Source organism: Camelus ferus, chromosome 9 (assembly GCF_009834535.1).
Source record: "Camelus ferus isolate YT-003-E chromosome 9, BCGSAC_Cfer_1.0, whole genome shotgun sequence".
Lineage (NCBI taxonomy): Eukaryota > Metazoa > Chordata > Mammalia > Artiodactyla > Camelidae > Camelus > Camelus ferus.
In genome coordinates, this window is record NC_045704.1 from 15,687,973 (window position 1) to 15,712,920 (window position 24,948).

General features: G+C 53.8%; 2 protein-coding genes across 7 annotated transcripts; one reads left to right on the plus strand and one right to left on the minus strand.

Moving 5' to 3' along the window:
* Positions 1 to 15: 15 nt before the first annotated feature.
* On the minus strand, positions 16 to 8,540 carry KLC3 (kinesin light chain 3). 6 transcript variants are annotated; one of them, XM_032485808.1, is made up of 14 exons: positions 8,443 to 8,517; positions 6,802 to 6,900; positions 4,910 to 5,175; positions 4,167 to 4,397; positions 3,762 to 3,831; positions 3,139 to 3,358; positions 2,647 to 2,734; positions 2,464 to 2,565; positions 1,740 to 1,913; positions 1,070 to 1,160; positions 954 to 994; positions 756 to 862; positions 489 to 552; positions 16 to 250 (listed from the first exon to the last, which is right to left on the minus strand). In XM_032485808.1, the coding sequence occupies exons 3-14, from the start codon at positions 5,165 to 5,167 to the stop codon at positions 179 to 181; spliced, it is 1,518 nt and encodes a 505-aa protein (XP_032341699.1). In that variant the 5' UTR covers positions 5,168 to 5,175; positions 6,802 to 6,900; positions 8,443 to 8,517; the 3' UTR covers positions 16 to 178. The 6 variants fall into 6 exon arrangements, with proteins under 6 accessions (XP_032341699.1, XP_006176118.2, XP_032341701.1 ...); XM_006176056.3 differs by lacking the exon at positions 6,802 to 6,900 and having other exon boundaries at positions 8,443 to 8,540; XM_032485810.1 differs by lacking the exons at positions 6,802 to 6,900; positions 8,443 to 8,517 and adding an exon at positions 8,238 to 8,416.
* Positions 8,541 to 16,033: 7,493 nt separating this feature from the next.
* CKM (creatine kinase, M-type) lies at positions 16,034 to 24,845 on the plus strand. Its single transcript, XM_006176057.3, has 8 exons — positions 16,034 to 16,188; positions 18,180 to 18,390; positions 19,280 to 19,434; positions 19,842 to 19,974; positions 21,824 to 21,995; positions 23,095 to 23,218; positions 23,616 to 23,805; positions 24,337 to 24,845. The coding sequence occupies exons 2-8, from the start codon at positions 18,198 to 18,200 to the stop codon at positions 24,513 to 24,515; spliced, it is 1,146 nt and encodes a 381-aa protein (XP_006176119.1). The 5' UTR covers positions 16,034 to 16,188; positions 18,180 to 18,197; the 3' UTR covers positions 24,516 to 24,845.
* The last annotated feature ends 103 nt before the right edge of the window (positions 24,846 to 24,948 follow it).

Here is a 24,948-nt window from a genome sequence, read left to right on the forward strand (position 1 = left end):
AACCTGAGGCAGATGTTCTGGCTGCCAAATCTACAGCCTTTAATTGCAGGAGAGGGCAACAGGAAAGCCCAAGATAGTGGGGGCCCCCAGGAGGCCAGGGGAGAGCCATGGAGATGAACGGACTCCCCTCTGCCCAACTCTCTCCCACCTGTCCCCAGAAGCTGCAGCCAAGTCGACTTTAGCGGGGGCCCATGTCCTGGGTGCTGGCGCTGAGGGTCCGAGAGGCCTCACTCAAGTGCCGGTTGGGGAACTGGGGACAGGCACAGGGGATAGTGGAAGGCAGGTGAGGGGCTGACCCAGCTGCATTCCATCTGCCACTTGGGCTACTCCCTGGCCGCCTGGTGCCAGCTTGTCTGTCCCGCTGGCTGAGGTGCTCATCCTCCTGTCCCCCCATCCCCCTGCCTCTACCCAGATCAAACCCATCCATCCCCACCCTTCCCTCGCCTCTGGGCCTGCCAGTCTATCTTTGACCTGGGTGTGCCCCTCACCTGGGTCCCAGCAGCCCTTGGACCATCCATGTTCAGCATGTTGAGCGATACAGCTCTCTTCATCCTGTGGAGGAAGGGGCGGGGGGGGGGTCACGAGTGAGTCCAAGAGCCTCTGGCTCCCATGCTGGGAACAGTCTCTCCAGCACCAGGTTTGATAGTATGTGTCACAGGGGAGATGGGAGCCATGGAAGGTTCTTGAGCAGGAGAGGAGTGGGCTACAGATTCTGCAGCTAGTCCACGCTCTCGCTGACCTGACCCAACACTCACCCGGCTGCCCCCGCTGCCCCCTCGCCTCGGAGACGAGAGACCAGCTTCTCACTTCCCCGTCGGATGGACTCCCGGAGCTTGGAGAACGAGCTGCTCCGACGAAGGGTCTGGGGAGGGCACCGGGGATACCGGTCAGTACCCCTCGCTCCATCCAGCCCCCGTCCCCACTCTGGGAGCTGAAGCAAAGCCTATTCTCACCTGTTGTTCAGCGTCACCAGCTGTGCCTCTGTTGGGGGCTCCTGGGGAACAGATGGGGACATTGTGGCAGGACGCTGAGGAGCCACTTGGAGGAGAGGGGAGGGGTTGGGGCTCACCGAGAGGGGCGGGCAGGTCCTCCCTGCTGAGGATTTCTTTGTACAGCTCTTCTGCCTGCTGGTACTTGTTCTGTTTCAGGTAGGCTGAAGCCTGAGGGGAGGGGATGGCCTGGTTGATCTTGGCTCAAATCTGGGAGCGTTCCAGGCCCCGGCTTTGCACCCAGGCTGGTCCTTCCCAGCCCCCTAGGAGGAGGCCCAGGCTCACCAACACTCAAGGCCTCAGCCTACAGCAGAGTGGGCTCGGAGCCCGGCCCCGCCACTGCCCATAGGGCAGCTGACTTCCTGGCTCAGAGCAGGAGCCTGTTCCCCACTCTGCCTAGAGCCAGTGCTTGCCTCTCTGTGCCTCAGTTTCCTCCTCTGCCAAATGGGGCCAGGGGAGCACCTACCTCAGAGGGCCCTTGAAGAAATGGACAGTGCAGGGCAAGTACTAAGAAGGGGGCCTAGGTCAATAAATGCTCTCGTCTGCTCCCGCTTTGACTGGAGCTGTTCTCTGGCTGCTGCCAACGTGCCTGCTTCCGGACACTTCCATACCATCTGTGCTGAGCAGTCTCATGGGACACCTCGAGGGCCAGGCAGAGACGGGGCCCCAGCCTCTGCAGTATCCCACCAGGGAGCCAATGGGTGCCTCCCCAGCACTAGACCCCTGTCAGTCCTCCCGGGGCCCCCTCACCAGGTTATTCTTGGTCTTGGCCACGTTGGGGTCGTGGGGCCCGCCCAGGGCCTCGTAAATGCTCAGGGCCCGCGCATAATGCCGTTCCACCTCCTCGAATTTGCCCTGGTTCTGGCAGAGCAAGGCCAGGTTGTTGAGTTGCTTGGCCACGTCCGGGTGGTCGGCGCCCAGGACCTAGGGGTCATCGGGTCACAAGTCATTGGGGTCATCTGGGATTGGTGGGCCACGTGATGCCAGTGGCCATGGAGGGAGCCACTGGTGATTAGAGGATCGAAGTGGAGAGTTACATGAGGTTGGAGGCGAAGGGCAGGAGTTGTCCCCATCAAACTGGGGATTAGTAAGGTCAGAGGTCACGGTGGCCCAGAACCTCATGATTATGGGGTCAAACAGGTAGCTCAGGGGTGGGACTGTACTGGATCTTGTGGGGCTGGAAGGTCAGGACCAGGTGAGGGAATGAGGTGAGTTACAAGAGGAGGCGACAGAGTCAGGAGTCAAGGTCAAATGGAGCTCATGCTAGGTCAAGGGTGATGGGTCATGGAACTAAGTGCTTTAGGTTCAGACTGGGGGTTCACAGCATTAGATGGGAGGGGCACAGAAGGTCAGAGACCACAGGAGTAAATCAGGGTCACGCGAGAGCCACAGAATTGAGCACTTCAGGATTAAGTGGGAAGCGCCATGCAGACAAGGGCTCCATGGGAGCTGGGGAGGGGTGGTGGGGTGGAACCTTCTCTCGGATCTCCAGGGCGCGCTGGCACAGTGGCTCCGCCTCCCGGTAACGCCCGCGCTTCCCGTAGAGGACGGCCAGGTTGTTGAGGGTGGCGGCCACCTGTCGGGTGCAGGAGGTGGGTCAGGAGTGGGAAGGCACAGGCCACAGCCCTCCCTTCCTCTCTCCTGGGCCCCCACTCACCGCCGGGTGCTCAGGGCCCAGCGTCTGCTCTCGAATCTGCAGAGCATCATGGAGAAGGTCTGTGGCCTCCTTGTACTTGTTCTGGTCCCTGTGGGGCGGCCCAGGGATGGAGGGGGTTTGGCCAGCCTGGGGTAGCAGGGGCCATGGGCTGGGTTGAACCCGGCAGGCCCAGGGACCTGGCAGAACCAAGCATGGGTGGCGCCCTTTGGGGGTCCCTTCTGGGTCTCCCCACACCTCCCAAGTCACGCACAGGGTTCCTGCACTCTTCTGTCACCCCAGGTCTCTTCCCTACTCTGTTGAGGTCTCTGTTGCGCACACTGTCTCCTCTTTGCCTGGGTCTCAGTGGCCTCCACAGATCTCATTCCCCTCTCCCCACCACCATCCCAGGTACCCTATCCTGGCCAAGCAGGACACCAGGGTTCCCCCTCCCCTGCCCACCAGTAGGTACCCGCCCTTCCAGTCCCCTTCAGCCACGGCAGCCTCAGCCCTCACCGGTACACCAGCGCCAGGATGTTGAGCATGGTCGCCACGTCAGGGTGGCAGTGGCCTGAGCTCCGCTCCAGGTCCTCTAAGGCCTGGCGGCACAGTGGCACAGCCACCTCGTAGCGACCCTGCCCTGCGTACTGAATCACGAGGTTGTGCAGGGTCCGAAGGCGGGCTGGGATCTCATAGCCACCCTGCTGAGCCGCTGCGGCCCCTACTGCCTCAGGACCTGGGAATGTCAGACGCCGAGTCACCGCAGGCCTCCCACCCCTACTGCCCCACAGGAGCGGACACACACACCCCAAAGCTACAGCTGCCTCACTGGCCCTGGGGACCATGGGCCCCTACACTGACTTCTGGGATTGGGATCACAGGCAACTAACTGGCCTGTGGGATGTAAACACAGGAGCCACCTGGTTTGTGGGGCTGCGGCCACCTTGGCATGCCTGGTTCACAGCTCCCAGCCTCACCTGCCCGCTGTCACCCCACCCCCCCATAGCCACCTACATCAGTCATCCTGACACCCCACCTTGACCTCCCCATCCTCCCTCAGAGACCTTGGGGTCCAGCGAAAGAAAGTTCCCTCCCCAGCCTTGGCCTTTCGTCCTGGGGCTGAGATCCCTCACACCCACCTTTCCTCTCGTCCTCCTCACTGGGGAACAGGGAGGCCAGGCTGTCCCGGCGAGGGGGGGACTCAGGCTGCTGCAGAGAAGACAGGAAGTGGGGCATCAGGAAGATTAGGGTTTCAGAGACTGGGGTCCTGAATCTCAGGGTCTGAGGGCGGTGGTGGCCAGGAGCCTCGGGGAGGATCCTTGGGCCTTGTGGAGCAGCTAGGGCAGGGGGCTCCTGTGGAAGTTCTACTGGGTCTGGGTTTTGTGGGGTTCTGCAAACGTTTGAGGGTCTGCAGAGGGTCAGCAGGTCCTTTTGAGGGTCTAGGGCACTTGGGGCTCTGTGAAGGGATGGGGAGTGGTGGGGTATCCAAGGAGTGCACGGTCCCCAGCGCATCGTGGGCCCCGCTGCGCCCAGTCCCACAGCACCTGGCTCTCCACAGGCGGGTCGTACTGCCGCAGCTGCCCCAGGAACTCAAGGTGGTGCTTCTCCTCCTCCAGCTGGGCCACAGCCTCCTCGCTGGCCCGCAGCCGCCGCTGCGTCTCCTCCAGCTCCTCCCGCAGCCACGCGTTCTCCTGGGCCAGCCGCCGGGCCTGCGCGCGGAGCCGCTGCTTCTCAGCCTCCAGTGCACCCACGTGCGCCGACAGGGCCAGCAGCACCTGCCGGGGGTCAGGGGTGGCCAGTCAGAGGTCTGGTCCCTACCCTGCCAGACAGCCCCCAACCCAGCCCAGGGCCTCAAACCAAGCCAAAGCACCCGCATGGTCTCCAGGATCCCCCAGATTATACGGAGACCCCTCCAATGGGGCTCCGGGGATGCTCAGAGGCTCCCAGGGACACACCCAAATCCTGCCCAGGGACTCCTCTGACTTCACCCAGGTGCATAAATTCCGCTCAGGGACACTTCATATTCCACCCATGCAATCCCAAAGTCTCCCCAGGACCCACAGTTCTACGGAGGGACCTGATCTGGCTTAGGGCTCCCTGTCACACATAAGGAGCCCCCAACACAGCCCAGGGATCCCATCTCTGGACTAGAGCCTCCCCTTCCCAGGCCTGGCTCCCCCAGGCCTCCCTCTACCCAGGCTGCCCCCCACTGCAAACCTGGTCCCCTCACCCCTGGGTCCTCCCACTCAGGCCTGAGCCACATCCCTCAAAGTTGGTCCCCTCATACCTGGGCCTCGCCCAGCCCCAGCTCGATGGCCTCCAGCGAGTGGCTCACAACCTGCTGCTTTTCTTCCAGCAGTTCCAAGCCAGCCACCGGGCCCTGTCCTGCCAGGGCCTCCGCCAGGTGCCCGGCCAGGCCGCGGTGCTCTGCCCGTAGGGCCTCCAGCCCCTGCACTACTTGCCGCGTCTGCCGCACCAGCTCCTCGGGGCTCAGGCGCTCGGGGCCCAGCCCCACGCCTCCGGGGGCTGCCACCTGCACGGACATTGCTGCTCCTGGGGGTGACCGGGGTTGGAGGGTCACTGCCAGGGCCAGGCAAGCCAGCCTCTCAGCCTCCACGCCATTAGGGTTCACAAGTCCCCTCCCAGCTACCTCCCTACCCACCTAGCCCAGCCAGCCCTCTGTTCCCGTGCTCTCCTCACTCCAGCCAGCACCCTGTCCCACACCCATCCCGGCCAGCCCACAGCTGGGAACATTCTAGTCTCCCTCTGCCTGTCCTCAGCCCAGGGCCCTGCCCCGAAGGCAACTCCAAAATCTCACTATGTGCAATTAACCAAAGGAGGACAAACAGCCATCTCCTGGCCTCCCACCTGCCCTCAGTTCACCCGGCCAGCCCTGCCCACCCCAAGGCCCCCGGATACCCTGGCCCAGTGCTCCGGGCTGTGTCACCTGGGACTGGAAATGCCCTCCCCTCCTGGGCGTGTGGGGCGGACGTATGTGTGGAGGCGGCAGCCTCTCCGTGAGCTCATTCTCGGGGTGTTTTTGTTGGGAACCAGTCAGACCACTGGGGGTGGGGCGGGAGGAGAGGGCCATGGGGCTGGGGTGCTGGAAGCAGAGGAGGCCTCCAGATTGGAGACGTCAGGGAGGGGGCCCCACGTGGTGGCTCCCAGGGCCTTAGGAACTGACAGACCCAGAGGAAACAGGCTCCACCCTCCGCTGCAGACAGGTCCAGCCTGCCCAAGGTGTGTTGGGACACACGTGTGGCAGGCGTGGCCCACGGATGTCACCCTGGCTGTGTGAGAGCTGAGGGTTCTCAGAAATAACACATACTCTTCTCTTCTTTCAAATATGATACAATATACATACACACTGTCTCAGATATATGCCTTCTCACACACACCCCTCAGAAACACAACGTAATACACGTCCTTCTCTCAGAAATACAATGCACATACTTTCTTTTAAATGTTTGGTATCTTGATTGTGGTGGTGGTTTCATTGGTGCATACATCTATCAAAATTCATCCAATTGTACATCTGAAATATGTGTAGTTTACTGTACAGAAATTAAACCTCAATAAAGTTTTTAAAAAGTAATAAAAAAATACAATACACACATTCACAACCATCCACATTTCCTTTCAAAATACAACCTAACAGCACACTAACTCAGGTGCACACACAGATACATTCAATGCATTTTTCTTTCAAAAATAGCACATCTATGCTCCTGGGGGGAGGGTATAGCTCAAATGGTAGAGTGCTTAGCATGCAAGAGGTCCTGGATTCAATCCCCAGAACCTCCTCTAAAAATTATAAATAAATAAACCAAATACTTACCCTCCAACCCCCCCCCCCAAAAAGAAAATACAACCCAACACACAGGTGTATTTCCCTTTCAGAAACAGAAGCCAGCAATGAAGAAACTACCTCCCTGTCTCCTCACTCAACTCTGTCACCTGCAAAAATATAACCAAATCCCAAATCATTCCCATTCGACTGTCTCCTTGCACTCAGGCTCATGACACATGCCCTCTCCCACCCTCACACAGTTCTGCAAGCAGCCAGCTCCATCCTACACCCAACGCCACCTCCACGCACACACACTCTCCCAGGATTCGCCATGGACCTGTCACCACCTTCCCCACTTCCTCCACCGCCCCGGCCAGCCAGGGACTCACACACACAGATGCACTTCAGAGCTTCGCGCACGGACGCTCCAGTGACCCCTGATCGCAGACTCTTAGACTGTTGCAAGCGGGTGCTCACGGCACGGACAGCTGCGGAGACACAGAGGTAGTCCAATGCTCTCCGCATGCTCCCTCTCAGTCTTACTTCACTCAAGCGACTGTTCCCACCATGAGCAGCCCACTGCTCTTTGCACCCGCTCGCATGCTCATGATCACACACACTTAAACACACAGTAAGGGCAGGTAGGTAATCCTGTGGGATTTATATACCGCAGCCTCGTCACCACCATCAGTCTTTATGTGCATATTTGCTTGTGTATGTATCAATCTCTATGTATATATATGCTCATGTATACCTCAGTCTCTCTATATGTGCTCACGTATATATCAATCTGTCTATGTATATATGTGCTCATGTATATATCAACCTCTATGTATACATGTGCTCATGTATATATTTCTATATATGTGCTTGTGTATGTATCAATCTATGTACTCATGTATACATCAATCTCTACATAGTATATATGTGTGCATATGTATAACACACCATAGTCTCACACTCCACATGCAAGTCACATAAATGTTCAGACTCACAACCACACAAGTTCATCGACAGTCATCCTGACTACCACAACCATTACGCCTGCAATTTTGTGGACGTATACAACCTCCCACAACATCATGCACAATCTCAGACACTGAGCCGAATGTTCTAGACACAACCTCACGCAGTAACTGTCAAGGCGACACATACAGCTTGACCACAGCCACACATCACTCAGGCTGTTTCCTAGACACACACCAGCTCTCCCATTCATACCATCCTCCAGAAAGCAAACTCCCCTTCACGTGTTCAGCCAGGTGCACCCAACCACACAGCTGACAACAATAATCACAGTCACACCCCATACATACATCCTGTACCCCATAGTGCCCACCTCTCTGCCACCTCACCCATCTCACAAGCAGAGAGACAACCACGGCCACACAACCTCTTGGTCACACTCACAATTCTAGAAACAGTTCAACTCCCTTCCAAACACACACACAAGGCATTACAGACACACAATCAGAGGTCGCCCACATTTTCACTTCACTGAATCGGTTTCACATCATTCGCACAGTCCCTCTGTGCCCTCGCAGTCCATCTCCCTTTCACACCTGTAGCCACAGCTTGACACCATCACACACACCTGAGCTTCGTACACCATCCCTCAAAGCACAAGCACAAGCACAAGCACACACTCGCAGGCAGGAGGCCCCTCCATCATGGCCAGCCCCTCAAACCACCCAACTTACCCCTGGCCTGGCCGGCCCAGGCCCTGGTACCCTGGCTTCACCGCCGCCAGGCCTGTTCGTTGCCGGCCCGTCCCAAGGGCCCCGTCCCTTCCCCAGGCCCCCGCCCCGTCCTCGCTCCTGTTTACCTGCGCACCGGGGAGGGGGCGCAGCCCCAGCTGGGCCTCCAGACCCGCGGGTGCCCGCTGGGCAAGGGGCGTCCAGAGACCCCAAGGCCCGCCCCTGTCATCAGGCCTGTGGGCCCAGGGGTGCGCCAGGCCCTGCCCACATCCTCTGCCCCCACCTCCATCCTCGCGGCTCCCGGCACTCCCGTCCCGCACTCCCGGCGCCCACCTGACCGCGGACTGCTCCGGCTCCCACTGCGCGGTGCCGCCCCACGCTGCGCACGCCCCGCCGCTTCCAGCTGCGCCCCTAGTCTCGAGCCGAGGGGCGGGGCGACCTATCGCCCCGCCCCCGCAGGTGAGGCCGGCCCCCGCCCCACCCCTCCCGCGGAAAGTGAAGCCCAGTGCAGTGGCCCTGGCCCTGCGGGAATAGCAGAACCTTGCGCGCCAGCCAGTAGCCTGTAAGACACGTCGAATCTGAGACGATTTCAGCGCGCTAAAGGCCTGGAAACCAGAGCCCCTGCGAAGCTAGAATCTTGGAAACCCGGAATCTTGGAAACCTTGGATCCCAGACGGATGGCCTTGCAGTGCCAGCCACCGACCCTTTGCCTTGGCTGTGCCCCCTACTTGGACCTCTTTCCACCACAGATACCGATATTTGTCTGGTCTCTTTTCAAAGGCCACTTCCTCCGAAAGGCCTTGCCTGCCTCTTCTAAATTACACCCTCTTACCAAAAACACAATCTCTTTCCTCTGCTTGATATTGTCAATAAAACTTTTCAGGACCTAAAATTATGTAACATTATAATTACGCTACCTTGTTATGGTACATCACATCATTAACGAAGCTAAAAATTGGGTTCTGGGTTCACATCCGATTTCAGCACTTACTGGCTGTGCAGGCCTTGAGCAAGTAGCTTAATCTCTGTCTCCGTTTCCCTAATCTGTAAAATGGGGACAGTCTAAGGCTGCGAGGATTGAATGAGTTAATATATGGATCGGAAGCGTTTAGCAAATAGTAGTTACTGATTTTAGGGCATTATATTATTGGTTCTCCCTCACTAGAATGCCAGCTCCTGAGGGCAGAGCTCTCTATTGTCAGCACGTTTTCTTTAGCACTAGAACAGCCTGGCCGAAGTTAGGTGCTCAATAAGTATTTGTTGAGTGACTGATTGAGTGAATCAAGTCCTAGAAACACAAATTGGCCAAAGCTGGGTGCACAGGCTTCTAGCATCACAAGAACTTGGTTCAGCAAGAACTTTGCCAAATCCAGGCAATACAATACCCCTGGTCACTGCACTACAGGATACTTCCAGCAGAGAGCGCTGCTGGTCTGTGGACCAAGCCTAACTCAGACTCCGGGGCCGCTCTGCTCCAGACTCCCTCGCAGCTCTCTAGTCGCCAAGCCTCGGTGCAGATGCTCCCTCCTCCAGGAAGACTTCTCTGACCACCACCCACCTCACCAGGCTGGAGGAGATGCCCTTTCCTGGCTCCTGCAGCCTCCTGGGCTCTCAAATCCCAGCCTCGCCATTCTGGGTCATCAATTGTCTGTCTCCCAAACAGGACTGTTAGCCCCAACAGGGACAACAGAGCAGAGGCAGTCTCAGTCGCCACTGTGGCCCCAGTGCTACCCAGCACAGGCTGAACACAGAGAAGGCACTCAGGACCATGAGTGTTGAGTTGAATGATGGAAAATAAAACTCAAACTCACAATCTAACTTCTCCAGATACTTCTATGCAACAGGATAGAAGGGGGCAGCTGAGACCTTGACCCCCATTGTTTTGGCCTCAGGACAGTGGACACTGGTTCTGGATCTGCCACTAACAGGCAGTGCAGGGACTGGAGCCAAATGGCCCAGGTGCAAATCTCTGCTCTGTCATTTGTTGGCTGTGTGACTCTTGCGCCCAGAACTAACTTCTCTGGGCTCACATTCCTGATCTATAGAAATGGACTCACAAGGGTAACCTATTTTGTGATGCTGATGTGGGGATTAATGAGTAATCCTTTTAAAAGGCTTAGAACAGAGTAGCATACAATAAACACTATGTGTATATGTGTAGGGTGGGGAGGGAATTAGAGCCAGGTAGATCTGAGTTCCAACCCTGATCTTGACATTTCCTTTCCATGTCACCTGGGGCAAGTTATGAGTTGCTGAGCACCTATTTCCTCATCTATAAAACAGGGATGATCACACTCATCGCATAGCAAAGTGGTGAGGATTAAATGAGATAAAGGCTGAAAGAAGATGTTAGGTAAGATGACCATTTCTTTAGACTGGCCCTGGGCCAAGCACTTTTGCCCAACATCAACTGGGGCTGGCATTTCTGAGTTCTTACCCAAGACAGGCTCCATGTCATGTCTTGTCTTGAAGATTAATTCTGTTCACCTTCATGCCAACCCAAAGAGGTAGTTGCTATGATTGTCCTCGTTCCACAGGAGAAGATGAGGCACAGACAGGTCAAGTGACTTGTGCAAGGTCACAGAGCCAAGGAGTAGCAGAGCCCCTGAGTCCATAGGGCCACCCCCCGAAGTTGGCACTATGACTTACTCCATCTAAAGAGAAGGAAACTGAGGGGGAAGGTATAGCTCAGTGGTAGAGCACCTGCTTAGCATGCACAGCGTCCTGGATTTAATCGCCAGTACCTCCATTAAGAAATAAATAAATAAACCTAAGTATGGCCCCAAATAAATTTTTAAAATTAAATTAATAAAATAAAATCCTAAAAAAATTTTTTAAAAGAGAAGGAAACTGGGCCAGGCTGCCTGAGGAGGAAGTGGGGCTACTGCTGTGTTGGCCTGGGGTCTCTGGACCAGCTTCACCATGTTGAAGGTTTCCTTTAAGATCACACTTGATTTGGTGGCACAGGGGCTTAACATTTTGAGCTTGCTGGCTTTTTTTTTTTTTTTTTTAACACAGTAGTATGGAGCAAAACTTCCCAGCTGAGCCCAACCCAAATCAGCCAGCTCAGTTAACCCTGCATCCATTTTCAAGCTCCTGCATTTTGGGATGGTGCAATTTCACAGCATTTTTGTGGCAATCGGTATATATTTATTTCTTTTGCCCACTTTGAATTGTGTCTTGGTGCTATGATCTAAATGTGTATGTTTTCCCAAAATGCATATGTTGAAATCCTAACCTTCAAAGATGATGGCTTTTAATAGGTGGGGCCTTTGGCATTAGTACAAGGCGATTAGGTCATGAAGGTGGAGCCCACATGAATGAGATTGATGCTCTTTTAAGAGAGATCCCACAAAGCTCCCATGTACTTTTTACCACACGAGGATACAAGAAGTCTGCGATCCCTTGCCCTTTTTCAGCCTCAGTATCCATCCTCTGTAAAATGAGGCTTCAGCATGAAGAGGTGGAATCAGGGAGGGACTGACTACCTGGTCCAGTCTGGCTCTGCTGCTGCCCAGATGTGTGATTTTGGGCAAGTGACTCAAACTATCTGGGCTTCACTTCCCCATTTTGTAAAGAGGAAATTAGCAGTCCTCACCTTGTAGGACTGTTGGAGAATTAAATTGGTGAATACACATACAGGGATTGAATCCTGAAGCCAGATGGCTAGGGTGATGAAGGGGACATGGGGAAGTGGGTACAGATTATCAGGGCCCCAAGACCTGGAAAGGGACTCTGGGCTGACAAGATAGTCTGATTTTGCTGAGAGGCCTGGAAATTATTTTCACCGAAGCCTGAACCCACTCTCAGCAGCCCTGTTCATTTGACTCCCAACTCTGCCCCTCCAGGGGCAAAGTGACCTTGAGCAAATTATTTAACCTTTTGGAGCCTGATTGTTGGGAGTGTTTAGTGAGTTAATATATGTAAAGCAGTTGGTAGAGTACTTGATATATAGGCATTAACGCACCATAAGCCGGGGGGAGAAGGTATAGCTCAGTGGTAGAGCGCCTGCCTATGAATGCACAAGGTCCTGGGTTCAATCCCCAGCACATCCACCAAAAAACAAACCTGATTACCTCTCCTCAGTAAATATACCATAAGAATTAACCATTAGGCACTTCATACCTATCAGAAGGGCTGTCATCAAAAGAACACAAATAACAAATGTTGGCAAAGATGTGGAGAAGAGGGAACCCTCATACACTGTTGGTGCAAATATAAATCGGTGCAGCCACTGTGGAAAACAGTATGGAGGTTTCTCAAAACACTAAAAATAGAAGAACTACTGTATGACCCAGCAATGCCACTCCTGGGTATATATCCACAAAAACCAAAAACACTCATTTGAAGAGATACATGCACCCCAATGCTCATAGCAGCATTATTTATAATAGCCAAGATATGGAAGCAACCTGTGTCTGTCAACAGTGAATGGATAGAGAAGATGTGGTATAAGAGACAATGGAATACTACTCAGCCATAAAAAAGAACGAAACTTTGCCATTTGCAGCAACATGGGTGGACCTGGAGGGCATTACGGTAGGTGAATTAAGTCAGACAGAGAAAGACAAATACTGTTAGGGTGGAGACTGTGGAGTGGCCGTTCAACATTCATGCTAACCTCCTTCCAGCACGTTCAGTTCTCCAGAAGAATGATTCAGGGGGCAAGAGGTGTTCCTGGAGGCCCAGCCTAGAGCCTGCTCCTTTAGCCCTTCGATTTTTTTTTTTTGATGGAAAAATACTAACTTTATTAGCTTTAAAAACAAAACTTGTTACAAGTAAGTACAAAGACTTCCCCCGCCGCACCAGATTACATTCTGCTTTTGTCACCATGATAGGACAAGGGATGTTTAAATGTCCTTAAAATATGGAAGAGCTAAAGTTGATAAATAAGCAAGTGCTACAAGCTACAAATCACTATTTCAAGCACAGTAAAATGTGGAATTCACAGATGGGAGTTACTGACCAGCTTTTTGAAGTACAATAATATCCACTACAGTTTATAGTACCAGAGAGGTAATGTGCCCCCAGACGTAGCACAGGATCACAAACATGTTCGGATAAAACAATAAATTCAACTCCTGGGTTTAATAACATAGAAGTAAAAGGATGGAGAAAGCCCTCCAATTTTGTAAGCACCTAATACCTGGTAGTAAACCCCTTTCTGCTTAAGCTGGGTGGAGTGGTTTCTAATTGCCTGATAAGGCTACTAATATTTACTTAGTCAACAAATACTCATTTATCCTGAGGTCACTGGAGAGCCAAGGCAGGTTCTGAACAGGAGAGGCCAGCAGGTAGGGAGTAGGTTGGAGGGGGCAAGACCGGGGCAGGAGGGGGGAAGCCCGGGAGGAGGCTAGGGCAGGTGGGGATGTGGAGGAGGTCTTGAGCTAGGGCAGGAGGAGGGATAAACAAGCCTCGAGACTGATGGGCTCAGAGGCTGGGGGGTGAGAGGAAGATGTGATGAGCGTCCTCATGCTCCCAAGGCCAACTCTTTCTATGAGACTCAAAGAGATAAAGGAGGTGGAGCTTATGACACAAGGTCACATGACTGGGCCGTTGCTGCAAAGGATTTTGGGAAATGGAGTTTCTGACATTTCTGGCTTCTTCAAAGGAGAGGGTCAGATGGTGGGGAACTCTGCAAGCACAGAAAGTGTTTCTGAGGCTGTGTGGCCAAAAGTAATGTCAGATGTCCCCACAAGAGGTTATTAGGGGTCCAGGGGGCTGAGCTGGGCTGGATCCTGTCTCTCCTCTGCTCACAATCCCCAGGAGCTCCCATCCCACGCACAGCGGGATGGAGGCCCCACAGCCCCTAGGGCCCCATAGGCTTGCTCCTGTCCCCTCACCAACTTCATCTTCCTTCTCCCACTCTCCCCTCTGCTCCACCTGCTCCAGCCCTGCTGCCTCCTCCCCGTCTCTCAGATATGCCAAGCCACTCCCACCTCAGGGCCTTTGTACCTGCTCTCTCCCTTCCAGATGCCCACATGGCTGGCTCCCTCCGGTCTCTGCTCAGATGTCACCTCTCCAGAAAGGCCTGACTTGACCTCCTCTGCTGTGCCATCACTCCTATCCCTTACTAACTCTTTCATTTTCCTTTAAAGCCCCGTTGCCTCTGACATTAGAGTGTGTATTTACTTGTTTACCCTCAATAAAATATCACCTCCATGAGGGCAGGGTTCTTGGTTATTTTCTGCTGTGTCTTCAGTAAGTGCTTGATAAATAATTTTTTAAAATTTTTTTAACATTTTTTGATTTATAATCATTTTACAATGTTGTATCAAATTCCAGTGTACAGCACAATTTTTCAGTTATACATGAACATATATATATTCATTGTCACATTTTTTTCTCCATGAGCTACCATAAGATCTTGTATCTATTTCCCTGTGCTATACAGTATAATCTTGTTTACCTATTCTACAATTTTGAAATCCCAGTCTATCCCTTCCCACCCTCCACCCCCTTGGCAACCACAAGTCTGTATTCTATGTCTATGAGTCTAGATAAATAATTGTTGAAATGATAAATGCATAATGATTCTAGACCAGTTTGTTCTAGTTCTCTGGGCCTCAGTTTCCTTAGCCTTGAAGGAGAACTTTTTGTTACTCTGACCTTGCTGGGAGGGGACAGTGGGTGGAGAGGTCAGGGGCTGGGCCCCAAGGAAAAATTTTCTAAGTAATCCCCCTCCTACGAGAAATCTAGAGAGAGGTAGAACGGACCTCCTTTCCCTAGGTCAGTTCCCCGCTGCCTGGGAAGAAATGGGAGAGCCCCGGGAGGAGGAAGGAACCCCAGAGGGAGAGGAAATTTCTCTTCATTTAAATCCTGGGCGCTGCTTGGGCTTCTGTTCCCTGGACTTGCCCCGCTCACTTGTCCTGCAATCTTGGCGCCCTCCAGGCTGAGGAAGCAGCTTCCTTATGCCATCCCAGCTTCCACAGAATCTCCTTCTCAGCCCTTGAAGTCCCCGGTCACGGTCATGGTCACGGTCGAGGTGCTGAGAGCTCCTGCTTCGCCTGCATCTGCGGAGTTCAGTGCTCTGACCCCAGTTGCCACCCAGCCCCCTTCCCCTGCCGGTGTGGGTGGCCTCCCCAGCCCAGCCCGGCCCGTGGCTGCCCTTGTAAGGAGGCAAGGCCTGGGGACACCAGAGATGCCTGGTTATAATTAACCCGGACACGTGGCAACCCCACCCCCTAACACCTGCCTCCATGCCAATCCCCTATCCCCAGCACCTCGGGTCTCCCAGAGAAGACAGCAGCGAACTCTAAAAATAAACTCCATTCCTGGCAGCGCGAGTCCCTCCCTGTCCCCTGCGCAGCGGAAATCTCCCAGTGTCGTCAGGCCAGTGGACTGGAGTGGGACAGGGGACCACCGCCTCCAATATGGCTTTGAGTTTGAATTGCCCCAACTCAGCGCAGCCTCTGTTGCCCTCCCAGTCACTCCCATGGAGGAAAGTGCATCCAAGCACAGGCTCCTGGGGTCAGCCAAATTCCCACCTTGACTTTGGTCATATGCTCCCTGTAGCTGGGTGACAGCGGACAAGTCACACAGGCTCTCTGGGCCTCTGTTTCCTCCTGTGGAAAGTCAGCTACATGTCCCTTCTGGGGCCATTGCAAGGTTTCCCCAGGGGCAGGGCTAGGGAAGTGCCACTGGCTGGGGTCAAGGCCATTGGGGGCTGAAGAGAGGTTGGAGGCCTAGTGGAGGGCCAGGGGAGCGTGGCTTCTACGTGCCTGGGACGGTCCCTGACACTGTCCCGTGGCCCCGGCGGGGGGCCAGCTGTCCCCGCCAGTCCAACTCAGCACTTGATCGGGGGATCGGCTTGGTGGGGGGGCCTGGGCCCAGACCCTGGGGCGGCCCATACAAGGCCATGGGGCTGGGCGCAAGGCATGCCTGGGTTCAGGGTGGGCACGATGCCCGGGCAGTGAAGTGAGATGCTCAGCTGCCCTCCAGCCCAGTCCCAGGGGGCAGCCCCTCCTGGCCAATAGCACAGCCCGGGCCCCCCCTATATAAGGCCAGGGCTGCAGGTCCTTCTTTGGGTCAGTGTCGCCTCCAGGATACAGAAAGCCCCTTCCAGCACAGCCCAGCCAGGTACTGCCGGGGTGGGAACCAGGGTGGGGTCTAGAGTGAGGGCCCCCATGGGTACCAGAGGCCGACCTGGCTCGGGAAGGGGTCTGGCATGTTGGCCCCCACATCCTCCTACACACAGGTGGGTCAGTGTGTGGAAATGTCGACCTTGTGTCAGAGAGTCCCCTCCACCTGCGAGCCCAGGGCCCTGGGGAGGGATCCCAGAGTCAAAAGGAGACTTGACAACTGCCAGCTTTCTCCTTCTGCAAGGGGCTGCAGGCTAGGCCTTGTTCATGATGGTTTGTCACCAGAACTGGGCTCTGCAACCCTGGGAGGTGTCTATCAAGTTCTCCGCAGGGTCTCTGCCTTGGTGACCTTGTGGGTCCCTATTGTGTCTGACTTTCCGTGGCTCCTGCATGGGTGTCTGTATCCCGGGCGTCCCTGAGCTGTGACGTGTGCACGTGTGGCTCTGTTTACAGTGTGATGGGTGGAGGGGTCCTTGTGTGTGTGTGTGTATGTGTTTGTGTGGCTCTGGGGCTCCCCCACCTTGCTTTGTGCCCTCTCCTGGCATGTCCCTAGCAGGGATGAGGGTGGGGACATGCTCTGAAGGGGGATTTCTAGGCTGGGAGCCCTTGAGCCCCCAGGCTTGCATGTACGTCCTCCCGGCCACCCTGGCCCACCTGTCTCTGGCCTGCTGACTTGGTGCAAGCTGAGTCCCTGGAATGTGGCAGGGGGTGGCAGCTGGGGGTGGGGGAGGAGTCTGCCGGACTCTAAAAATAAATCCCCAACCCTGGACATCAACTCCAAAGGCTTTTGTGGGTTTCCATCCCCCTTGGCCTGATGCCTCAGCCTTCAGCTCACCCGGTCCCCATCCCCTTCCCACCATCCTTCCTGCTTCCCATTTCTGGGGCTGGGAATGAGTGTCCCACTGCCACCACCTCCTCCTTTCGGGGTCTTGTGAATTAAAGTAATAATAACAATAATAGCAGTCATTCCTTTAGGTACCGGGCCCCAGCTCCAAGCCAAGGCCTGTGCTCAGCCGGCCACATGCTTGGGCTCAAAGAGTACTCCTGGCAAGCCCATGGGGAAGGCTCAGTTCACAGACAACAGAGGCTCAGAGAGGCTGAGCAACTGGCCTGGGGTCACACAGCCAGGAAACAGCATAAGTGGGATTTGAACCCAGCTCAGTCGACCTTAGAGGCTGAGTTGTTCTTCTCAACTATGCCCAGCGGGAGAGGTGTCAGCAAATAGAGGTGGGGGCAGGCACCCAGCCTTCCCTTCCCCAAGACCCCTCGTCCCTCAACTGAGAACCCAAGAACTTTTATGGAAAGAATGTCCCTCCTTTGCTCACACACTCATCTCCAGCAACACCTGCCATCTTCTCCCCAGCACCTCACAGTTTAAAAAATAATAATAATAATAAATTAATAATTAACAATAATTAATATTAATAATAATTATTATAATCACTGAGCAAAATAATACTTGTTGTGTGCCACCAATTATGCCAAGTGCTTTAAATAATTAACTCATTTCATCTTTTTAATGCCTCCATGAAGTGAATGTTATTATACTTGCATTTTACAGATGAGTACTTTGAGGCCCAGCAAGGTTAAGCAACATGCCCAAGGTCACACAGCTTGTAAGTGGCAGAGCTGAGATTTGAATCCAGGCTGTCTAATTCTAGAACCTACACTCCTACACATGCCACAGTGACTACTCTGGCTTGGGGGGTGCTCCCCTCTATTTTCCATCTGGAGAAACTGAGTCTCTAGCAAGGTGACTAGTCCAGGGTCACCTGCCAAGATGAGGCACAGCTAAGACCCTGACACAAGACTCCTCATGCACCCTGTCAAGATGAAGGGGCTCAGAGAGGGGACCGCTCTTTCTCCAGTTCACACAGCACAGGAGTCAGGACTGACAGTCAGGCCTGCCTGACTCCAGAGCCTGGCTTTCCTCTCTTGCAAGTCTCTGCTGGATATGAGCCAATCTTCCCCTCCTCACCTGCTTACCAGGCCCCCCACACCGCCACCATGCCGTTCGGCAACACCCACAACAAGTACAAGCTGAACTACAAGTCTGAGGAGGAGTACCCAGACCTCAGCAAGCACAACAACCACATGGCCAAGGCGCTGACCCCTGAGATTTACAAGAAGCTGCGAGACAAGGAGACTCCATCTGGCTTCACTCTGGACGATGTCATCCAGACAGGTGTGGACAACCCAGGTAAGCCTCCTCGCTGGAGTATCATGGGAATCAGGAGGTGGGGCGGGGGTACGCCAAAGGCTGCCTGCCAGGCCTCGGTCCCACCTCCCCTGGCCTCAGTCTTCCCATCTGTAAAAATGGACCATACTCACAGGGCTGTTGTGAGAAACGGATGAATTGAGAGGTGCGAAGGGCTTGGGATGGGGCCGGCACATAGTAAATCTCTCGCTAAATGTACGTGAGTGTAAGTGAGACTTCCCCGAGGAAGCCATTGACTCTCCCCGGCCTCACTTTCCTCACCTGCAAAAACACACACACGTGTGAAAACATAGAGTGGCGCCTGGCGTGGAGTGAGCGCTCAGACCCTTGAAGAGGGGTCACGAGCACTGTGTTTCTTTCTCTGAGGACACACCGCCAGGGCGAGTGGAACTGAGGGCAGAAGACCAAATTCTTATCTTCGTGTGATTGCGTGGAGAGGCCACTTCTCTCCAGGCCTCTGTTTCCCCATCTGGGAAATAAGTGTTTTCAAGTGTTTTATGATCCATGGGGGCTGATAATCTAAGGTTATGAAAAATATTAGGGGAAGATTCCATGATTTGGGGACCTCAAGGAGTCATATTTTCAGTACCTTGTAACTGCCCCCCATTCCTCCTTTGTCCTGTTCTCAGCATTCTCCACTGCCACCCCCAGATGCCACCTTGACATTTCCCAGTATTTCCTCCCCATTCCTCCCAACACTCAGCCTTCTCAGTCCTGACCCAGAGGTGTTGCGTGAACTCCCACACGCATGCGCGCACACACACACACATATATACACACACACACATGTGCACGTGGTCTATCCTGAACCCAGAAGCCCAGGCCTTCCTTGCCGGCCACAAGCACCTCTGACCTCCCCCCGGACTCCCAGGTCACCCCTTCATCATGACTGTGGGCTGTGTGGCTGGTGACGAGGAGTCCTACGTGGTTTTCAAGGACCTCTTCGACCCCATCATCCAGGACCGGCACGGGGGCTACAAACCCACCGACAAGCATAAGACCGACCTCAACCATGAGAACCTCAAGGTTGGCTGCCCCTAGGGGAGGCCGGAAGGGGGAAGAGGGAGGAGGTTGTGGGGGAGACACCCAGAGAGACACAGAGACAAACAAAGATGGGAGAAACGTAGAGGGGGATGGGAAGAAAGAGGGGGACAGAGACCCAGAAGACAGATGAGAGTTGGGGAGAGAGAGAGAGGAAGGCAGGCACAAAACAGAGACACAGAGATGGAGAGAGATAAAGATGGAGAGAGAGAGAGAGAGAGAAGGGAGAGACAGAGCCAGGGAAGGGGAGGGAGGCAGGCTAGAGGAGGCAGAGGAAGCAGCCGAGAGCCCAAGCTGGCTAGGAGGACCTGGAGGGACATCTGGTCTTGCTGGGGAGGGGGCAGGGCGTGCAGGAGGGTCCACTGGGCCCTGACCCCCCACCCACTCTCTAGGGTGGAGATGACCTGGACCCCAACTATGTGATCAGCAGCCGTGTCCGCACGGGCCGCAGCATCAAGGGCTACACGCTGCCCCCGCACTGCTCCCGCGGTGAGCGCAGGGCGGTGGAGAAACTCTCCGTGGAAGGTGAGAGCCCCCACCCCACACACTGCCCGAGTTATGCAGCTCTGGCTCTGTTCCTCCATGGGCACATCTCTGGACACCCTAGATCCTCATTTTCCAAAAGATGGAAAGAGCTTGATAAATGGGTACATGGTGAGAGACAGCAGGCAGCATTACCCCCAGTGGAAGTCTTGGGGGTGCTGTCAAGACTTGACACGGAGTTGCACCAGGGTCCTGACCATCCATCCATCCATCCATCCAGCAAATATTTACGGTTGTTCTGGACCCATATGGGGAGCTGTGGCTCCTGTGATAAATAAGATGGACAAGGTCACTGCTCTCACAGAGCTGTCAGCCTGGTGGGGAGATAGGAGGAAACACAGAAATCAAGAAAGAACAAGATAATTCCAAAACCCTATGAGGCCAAGAAACAAGAATTGCAGCACAGAGTGACTGAGGGGAGCTACCTTAGACAGGGGTTGAGACCTTATCGACAAGAAGGAGCCAACCTTGGGAAGAATTCTAGGCAGATTGAACAGCAAGTGCAAAGGCCCTGAGGTGGGAAGATGTGTTGGAGGAATAGCAAGGAGGTCAGTGTGACTGGAGCCGAGTGGTTGAAGGTGAGAGGGGAGGAGATGAGGTCGAGGGACATGGGTGGCCAGGTCGTGCAGAGCCTTGGGAGGACTTTGGCTTTGACCGTGAGGGAGGTGGAGACCATGGGAGGGTGATGAGTAGAGGAGGGACAGGTTCAGACTTAAATGGATCCCTCTGGCTGCTGTGTGGGGAACAGACTGTGGGTAAAGAGGGGAGAGGAAGACTGAGATGGGGCAACTGCAGCGGTCCAGGCCGGGGTGGGGTGAGGGGTTGCAATGGGATGGGGAGAAAGAGTGGCAATGTTTGGAAGGCAGAACCATCAGGGCTGGTGGCAGTGTTCTGCTAAATGTTACATGACCAGCTCTCAGAAAAAAAAAAAAAAAAAAAAAGCCCTGATTTACAGCCAGCAACTGCCAAAATCTGTGGTATAAATTTTCTTACCATGGCCAGTTTTAAACTACTGACATGACATCATGCAGAGATGGGAAATGGGAAGAGTTGTGCAGTAGTAAATCATTCTATTGTGTTTCCACTATGTGGATACAGTAGACAAAAATCACTCCACGAACACAGAAAGTATTAAGTGTAGTAAAATAATTAGGAAGTGATAGTTCTGAGTATTGGTTACCTTTCTTTTAAATATAATTTAATTGTTAAGTTTTTATAACTTATTTTTAACAATATAATATAGTATATAGTATATGATATATAACATGTAGTGTATTATACAAGTAATATGTATATAAATACATATATGTATACATACTTTATACACATATAAATATTATTATGTGTTATGAATGCATAGGAATGTAGACATATACATATATGCATTAATACACATATTTATTTTATATATAATAGATATTTATTGTGTATTATGAATACATAGGAATGTAGACAAATACTAGATATGCTATATTAGAATAATTTTTACTGATGGATCCCAGGTTCCTGAGACTTTGTTTCATCAGCCAGCAGGAGCGGGCACCAGCACACCAGTGCTGGCAGGTGGATTGGACCTGAGGGTCGGTGGCGGGAAGGGGAGGACCCCATGTTTTCTGGCTTGAGCACGTGGTGTGTCCGCAGGGCCCAGGAAGACGGGAGGAGCACATTTTGGATCATGAATTTGGGTTTAGACCCACTGTTTAGGCACCTTTAGGACATCCACAGGGCCAATGCCTGGGCCCATTAGGGGCAGCAGTGTAGGGTCCCCAGGCCTCTGCACCCCACTTGAGGTGGGGCAGGCACCTGACCACTCCTTTGTGCGGCCCCTCAGCCCTCAACAGCCTGACGGGAGAGTTCAAGGGGAAGTACTATCCCCTGAAGAGCATGACAGAGAAGGAGCAGCAACAGCTCATCGACGACCACTTCCTGTTCGACAAGCCCGTGTCCCCGCTGCTGCTGGCCTCAGGCATGGCCCGAGACTGGCCTGATGCCCGTGGCATCTGGTGAGGCCCCCCTGCCCTATGACCCCTTCTCCTCTGCCTCTCCCAGTCCTCCCATGACCCTTCCCCAAAGTCAAGACCATAAAAGTAATTACCAGAATGAGCTTGTCCTCCACCCCTGCCTACCTTGTGGTCTCTATGTTAGATCTTGGGAAACTTGAAACTTAGACTTGAACCAGACTCCCCGGGTTCAAATCCAAGTGCTGCCATTTACTAGCTGTGTTACCTTGGACACATTATTTTTTTTAACAGGTTTTTGTGGGGGTGTGAGATAATTAGCTTTATTATTTATTTTTAGAGGAGGTACTGGGGATTGAACCCAGGACCTAGTGTGTGCTAAGCTTGTGCTCTATCACTTGAGCTATACCCCCCCCATGGACACATTATTTAACGTCTCTCTGCCCCAGTTTCCCCATCTATAAAAAGGAGATCAGAATTATTCATAGCTCTTGAGGTTCTTGTGAGGATTAAATGAGTTAATTTATGTAAAGTATTAGAAAAAGTGCCTGGGATATAGTAAGTGCTCAGTACATGTTGGTCATTAGTATGATTTTTATTACTAGCTATCGTTGCTAGTTAGGCTTTCCATGAATCTTTGAATCCCTGATTCTGATAGTCAAAGATTTTAAAGGGTTTTGAGGACCTAGGTTTCAAATGATTTGGAGAGTGTAGGTTGTAAGACTTCAAGATTTTAAATATTTTAAAATTCCACTAATTTCAGATTCCGTCATTCAATGGTTTCAAACATTTCCAGATCCTCAAGTTTTAGGGTTCTAAGACTGTTTCTGAGATGTCACAATGTGATGGGAAGATTTATCAATTTTGGTTCCTGGCTTCTGTTTTTCAAAGATTCTGAGATTCTAAGAATCTCTAACTTAATATTGTTCAAGGACTTAAGATCCTAAAAGTTACTGATCCCAGGATTTGAGATTTCACAGGTCCTGTGACATTAGAGTCAGGTGTAAGCTTCCAAGATTTTGAGATGCTCCCACCTCATGCTCTTCAGGCCCGCTGCCCCCTAGTGCTGGGTCTGTGTTTGCAAGAGGGCGCGGGATGGGTTCCCGCGGAGCTAATTTCTCGGCCTTTTGCTCGCCCAATCCAGGCACAATGACAACAAGAGCTTCCTGGTGTGGGTGAACGAGGAGGACCACCTCCGAGTCATCTCCATGGAGAAGGGGGGCAACATGAAGGAAGTTTTCCGTCGATTCTGCGTGGGGCTGCAGAAGGTGAGCGCCTGACCCTGAGGCTGACTTCTGACTGCGCGACAGCCCTAGCGGTTTTCCAAGGCCCCGCCCCTGGGAACCAGGCTCTTCCCTCTAACCCAAGCCCCCACCCTTTCCAAAGTCACCACCTCGCTTTTCAGGACCGCATCCTTTGGGAACCCAGCCACACCCCTATGCCCAAGCCCATCCCCTAAGCACCTACCTCCAAAGCGTCCTCAGGCTTAGCTCCCCTCAGAATCCTGCCGCCGTCTGTGTCGTCGGGGCCCTCCCCTCAGAATCTTGTCCCTCCCGGTTTTCCAGACCCGCCCTCGTACCCTATCCCTCCGAAACCCGTCCGAGTTGCGGGTGTATTTGGGGGCACCCGCCGGCGCTGACCCCTGGTCCTCTCCCCCTACCTCAGATTGAGGAGATCTTCAAGAAAGCCGGCCACCCCTTCATGTGGAACGAGCACCTGGGCTACGTGCTCACCTGCCCATCTAACCTGGGCACCGGGCTGCGTGGAGGCGTGCATGTAAAGCTGGCACACCTGAGCAAGCATCCCAAGTTCGAGGAGATCCTCACTCGTCTGCGCCTGCAGAAGCGGGGCACAGGTGCGGCCGCGCATCCTATCCCGCAGCTTCGGGGCTGGCCCTCTGGGGCGGCTGAAGGGGAGGAGGGGCATCCCCGCGAGTTCTGGGGGTTGGCAAGGGCTGCCCCTCTGTGAGCCTATTTCTTCCTGTGCAAAGGCATCAGCACGCCTTATCTCAGAGGAGTCAATATATCATCATGGTTATAAAATATACATCGTGTATGTCCCGGGTCGCCTAGGAGCCTCACTCACCCATCTGTAAAGGGGAGGATGGTCAGAATTCGACCCCAGGCAGCCCAGCTCCAGAGCTCAACTCTCGTACCCACTATGCTACGTTTTCTTGCTGGATGGTTGAGGAGTGAGGTACTTAAAGCCGGAGATATGGACCCCTGAACAGACAAACGCTTAGGAAGCTCTGTGTGCGCTTAACCTTTACACAGTATGCGCTCACTCAGCACATGGGACTGCCGCAGTTGGCACGGGTGGGGGCCGCGTCCCGGGACCGCTCCTGCATTTCTGCTCTCTCCTCACTCCTTGCCTCCTACTTTCGCAGGTGGCGTGGACACAGCTGCCGTGGGCTCAGTGTTCGACGTGTCCAACGCCGATCGGCTGGGCTCGTCGGAGGTGGAACAGGTGCAGCTGGTGGTGGATGGTGTGAAGCTCATGGTGGAGATGGAGAAGAAGCTGGAAAAGGGCCAGTCCATCGACGACATGATCCCCGCCCAGAAGTAGGCGCCCAGCCCACCCACTGCGGGAGCCCCAGCCAAAGGGAGGATCCGGCCCTCCAGAGGCCTAGCCCTTCATCCTTTGCCCCGCCCCCTTCTCCCGGAGTCCCGCCTATAGTGTTTGGTCAACGCGGGGCTTTAACTGCAACCAGAATTCCAACCAATGGCCTCTATTCTCTGGGATCTGGCCAATGAAAAGCCTTCCTCACACTCCCCTCTCCTTTTTCCTGAGCTCCGCCCACCATCAGGCGCTCTGGCTAATGGAGAACTCCCCAGCACATCTGGAGCTCATGCTTTTCTCCACTCAAAGCAACAAATAAAAGCGACAGTGGCCTTAGCACTGTGTGCGACAGTTATTGAGGGAAGACGAGGAACTTTTGCAATAGGCTACCGTGTAACCTAGTAGTGGTTTGCCCACTCTAGGCATGTCCTAGGGCTAG

Coding starts and splice junctions, on each gene's coding strand:
- KLC3 (XM_032485806.1), bottom strand. CDS start 5,713: ATGGCCCTCTCCTCCCGCCCCACCCCCAGTGGTCTGACTGGTTCCCAA. Junction 1,914..2,463: donor CCCTGGAGATCCGAGAGAAG/GTTCCACCCCAC, acceptor GATGACCCCTAG/GTCCTGGGCGCCGACCACCC. Junction 1,161..1,739: donor CCAAGACCAAGAATAACCTG/GTGAGGGGGCCC, acceptor CCCTCCCCTCAG/GCTTCAGCCTACCTGAAACA.
- CKM (XM_006176057.3), top strand. CDS start 18,198: ATGCCGTTCGGCAACACCCACAACAAGTACAAGCTGAACTACAAGTCT. Junction 19,975..21,823: donor GGAGAAACTCTCCGTGGAAG/GTGAGAGCCCCC, acceptor GCGGCCCCTCAG/CCCTCAACAGCCTGACGGGA. Junction 21,996..23,094: donor CCTGATGCCCGTGGCATCTG/GTGAGGCCCCCC, acceptor CGCCCAATCCAG/GCACAATGACAACAAGAGCT.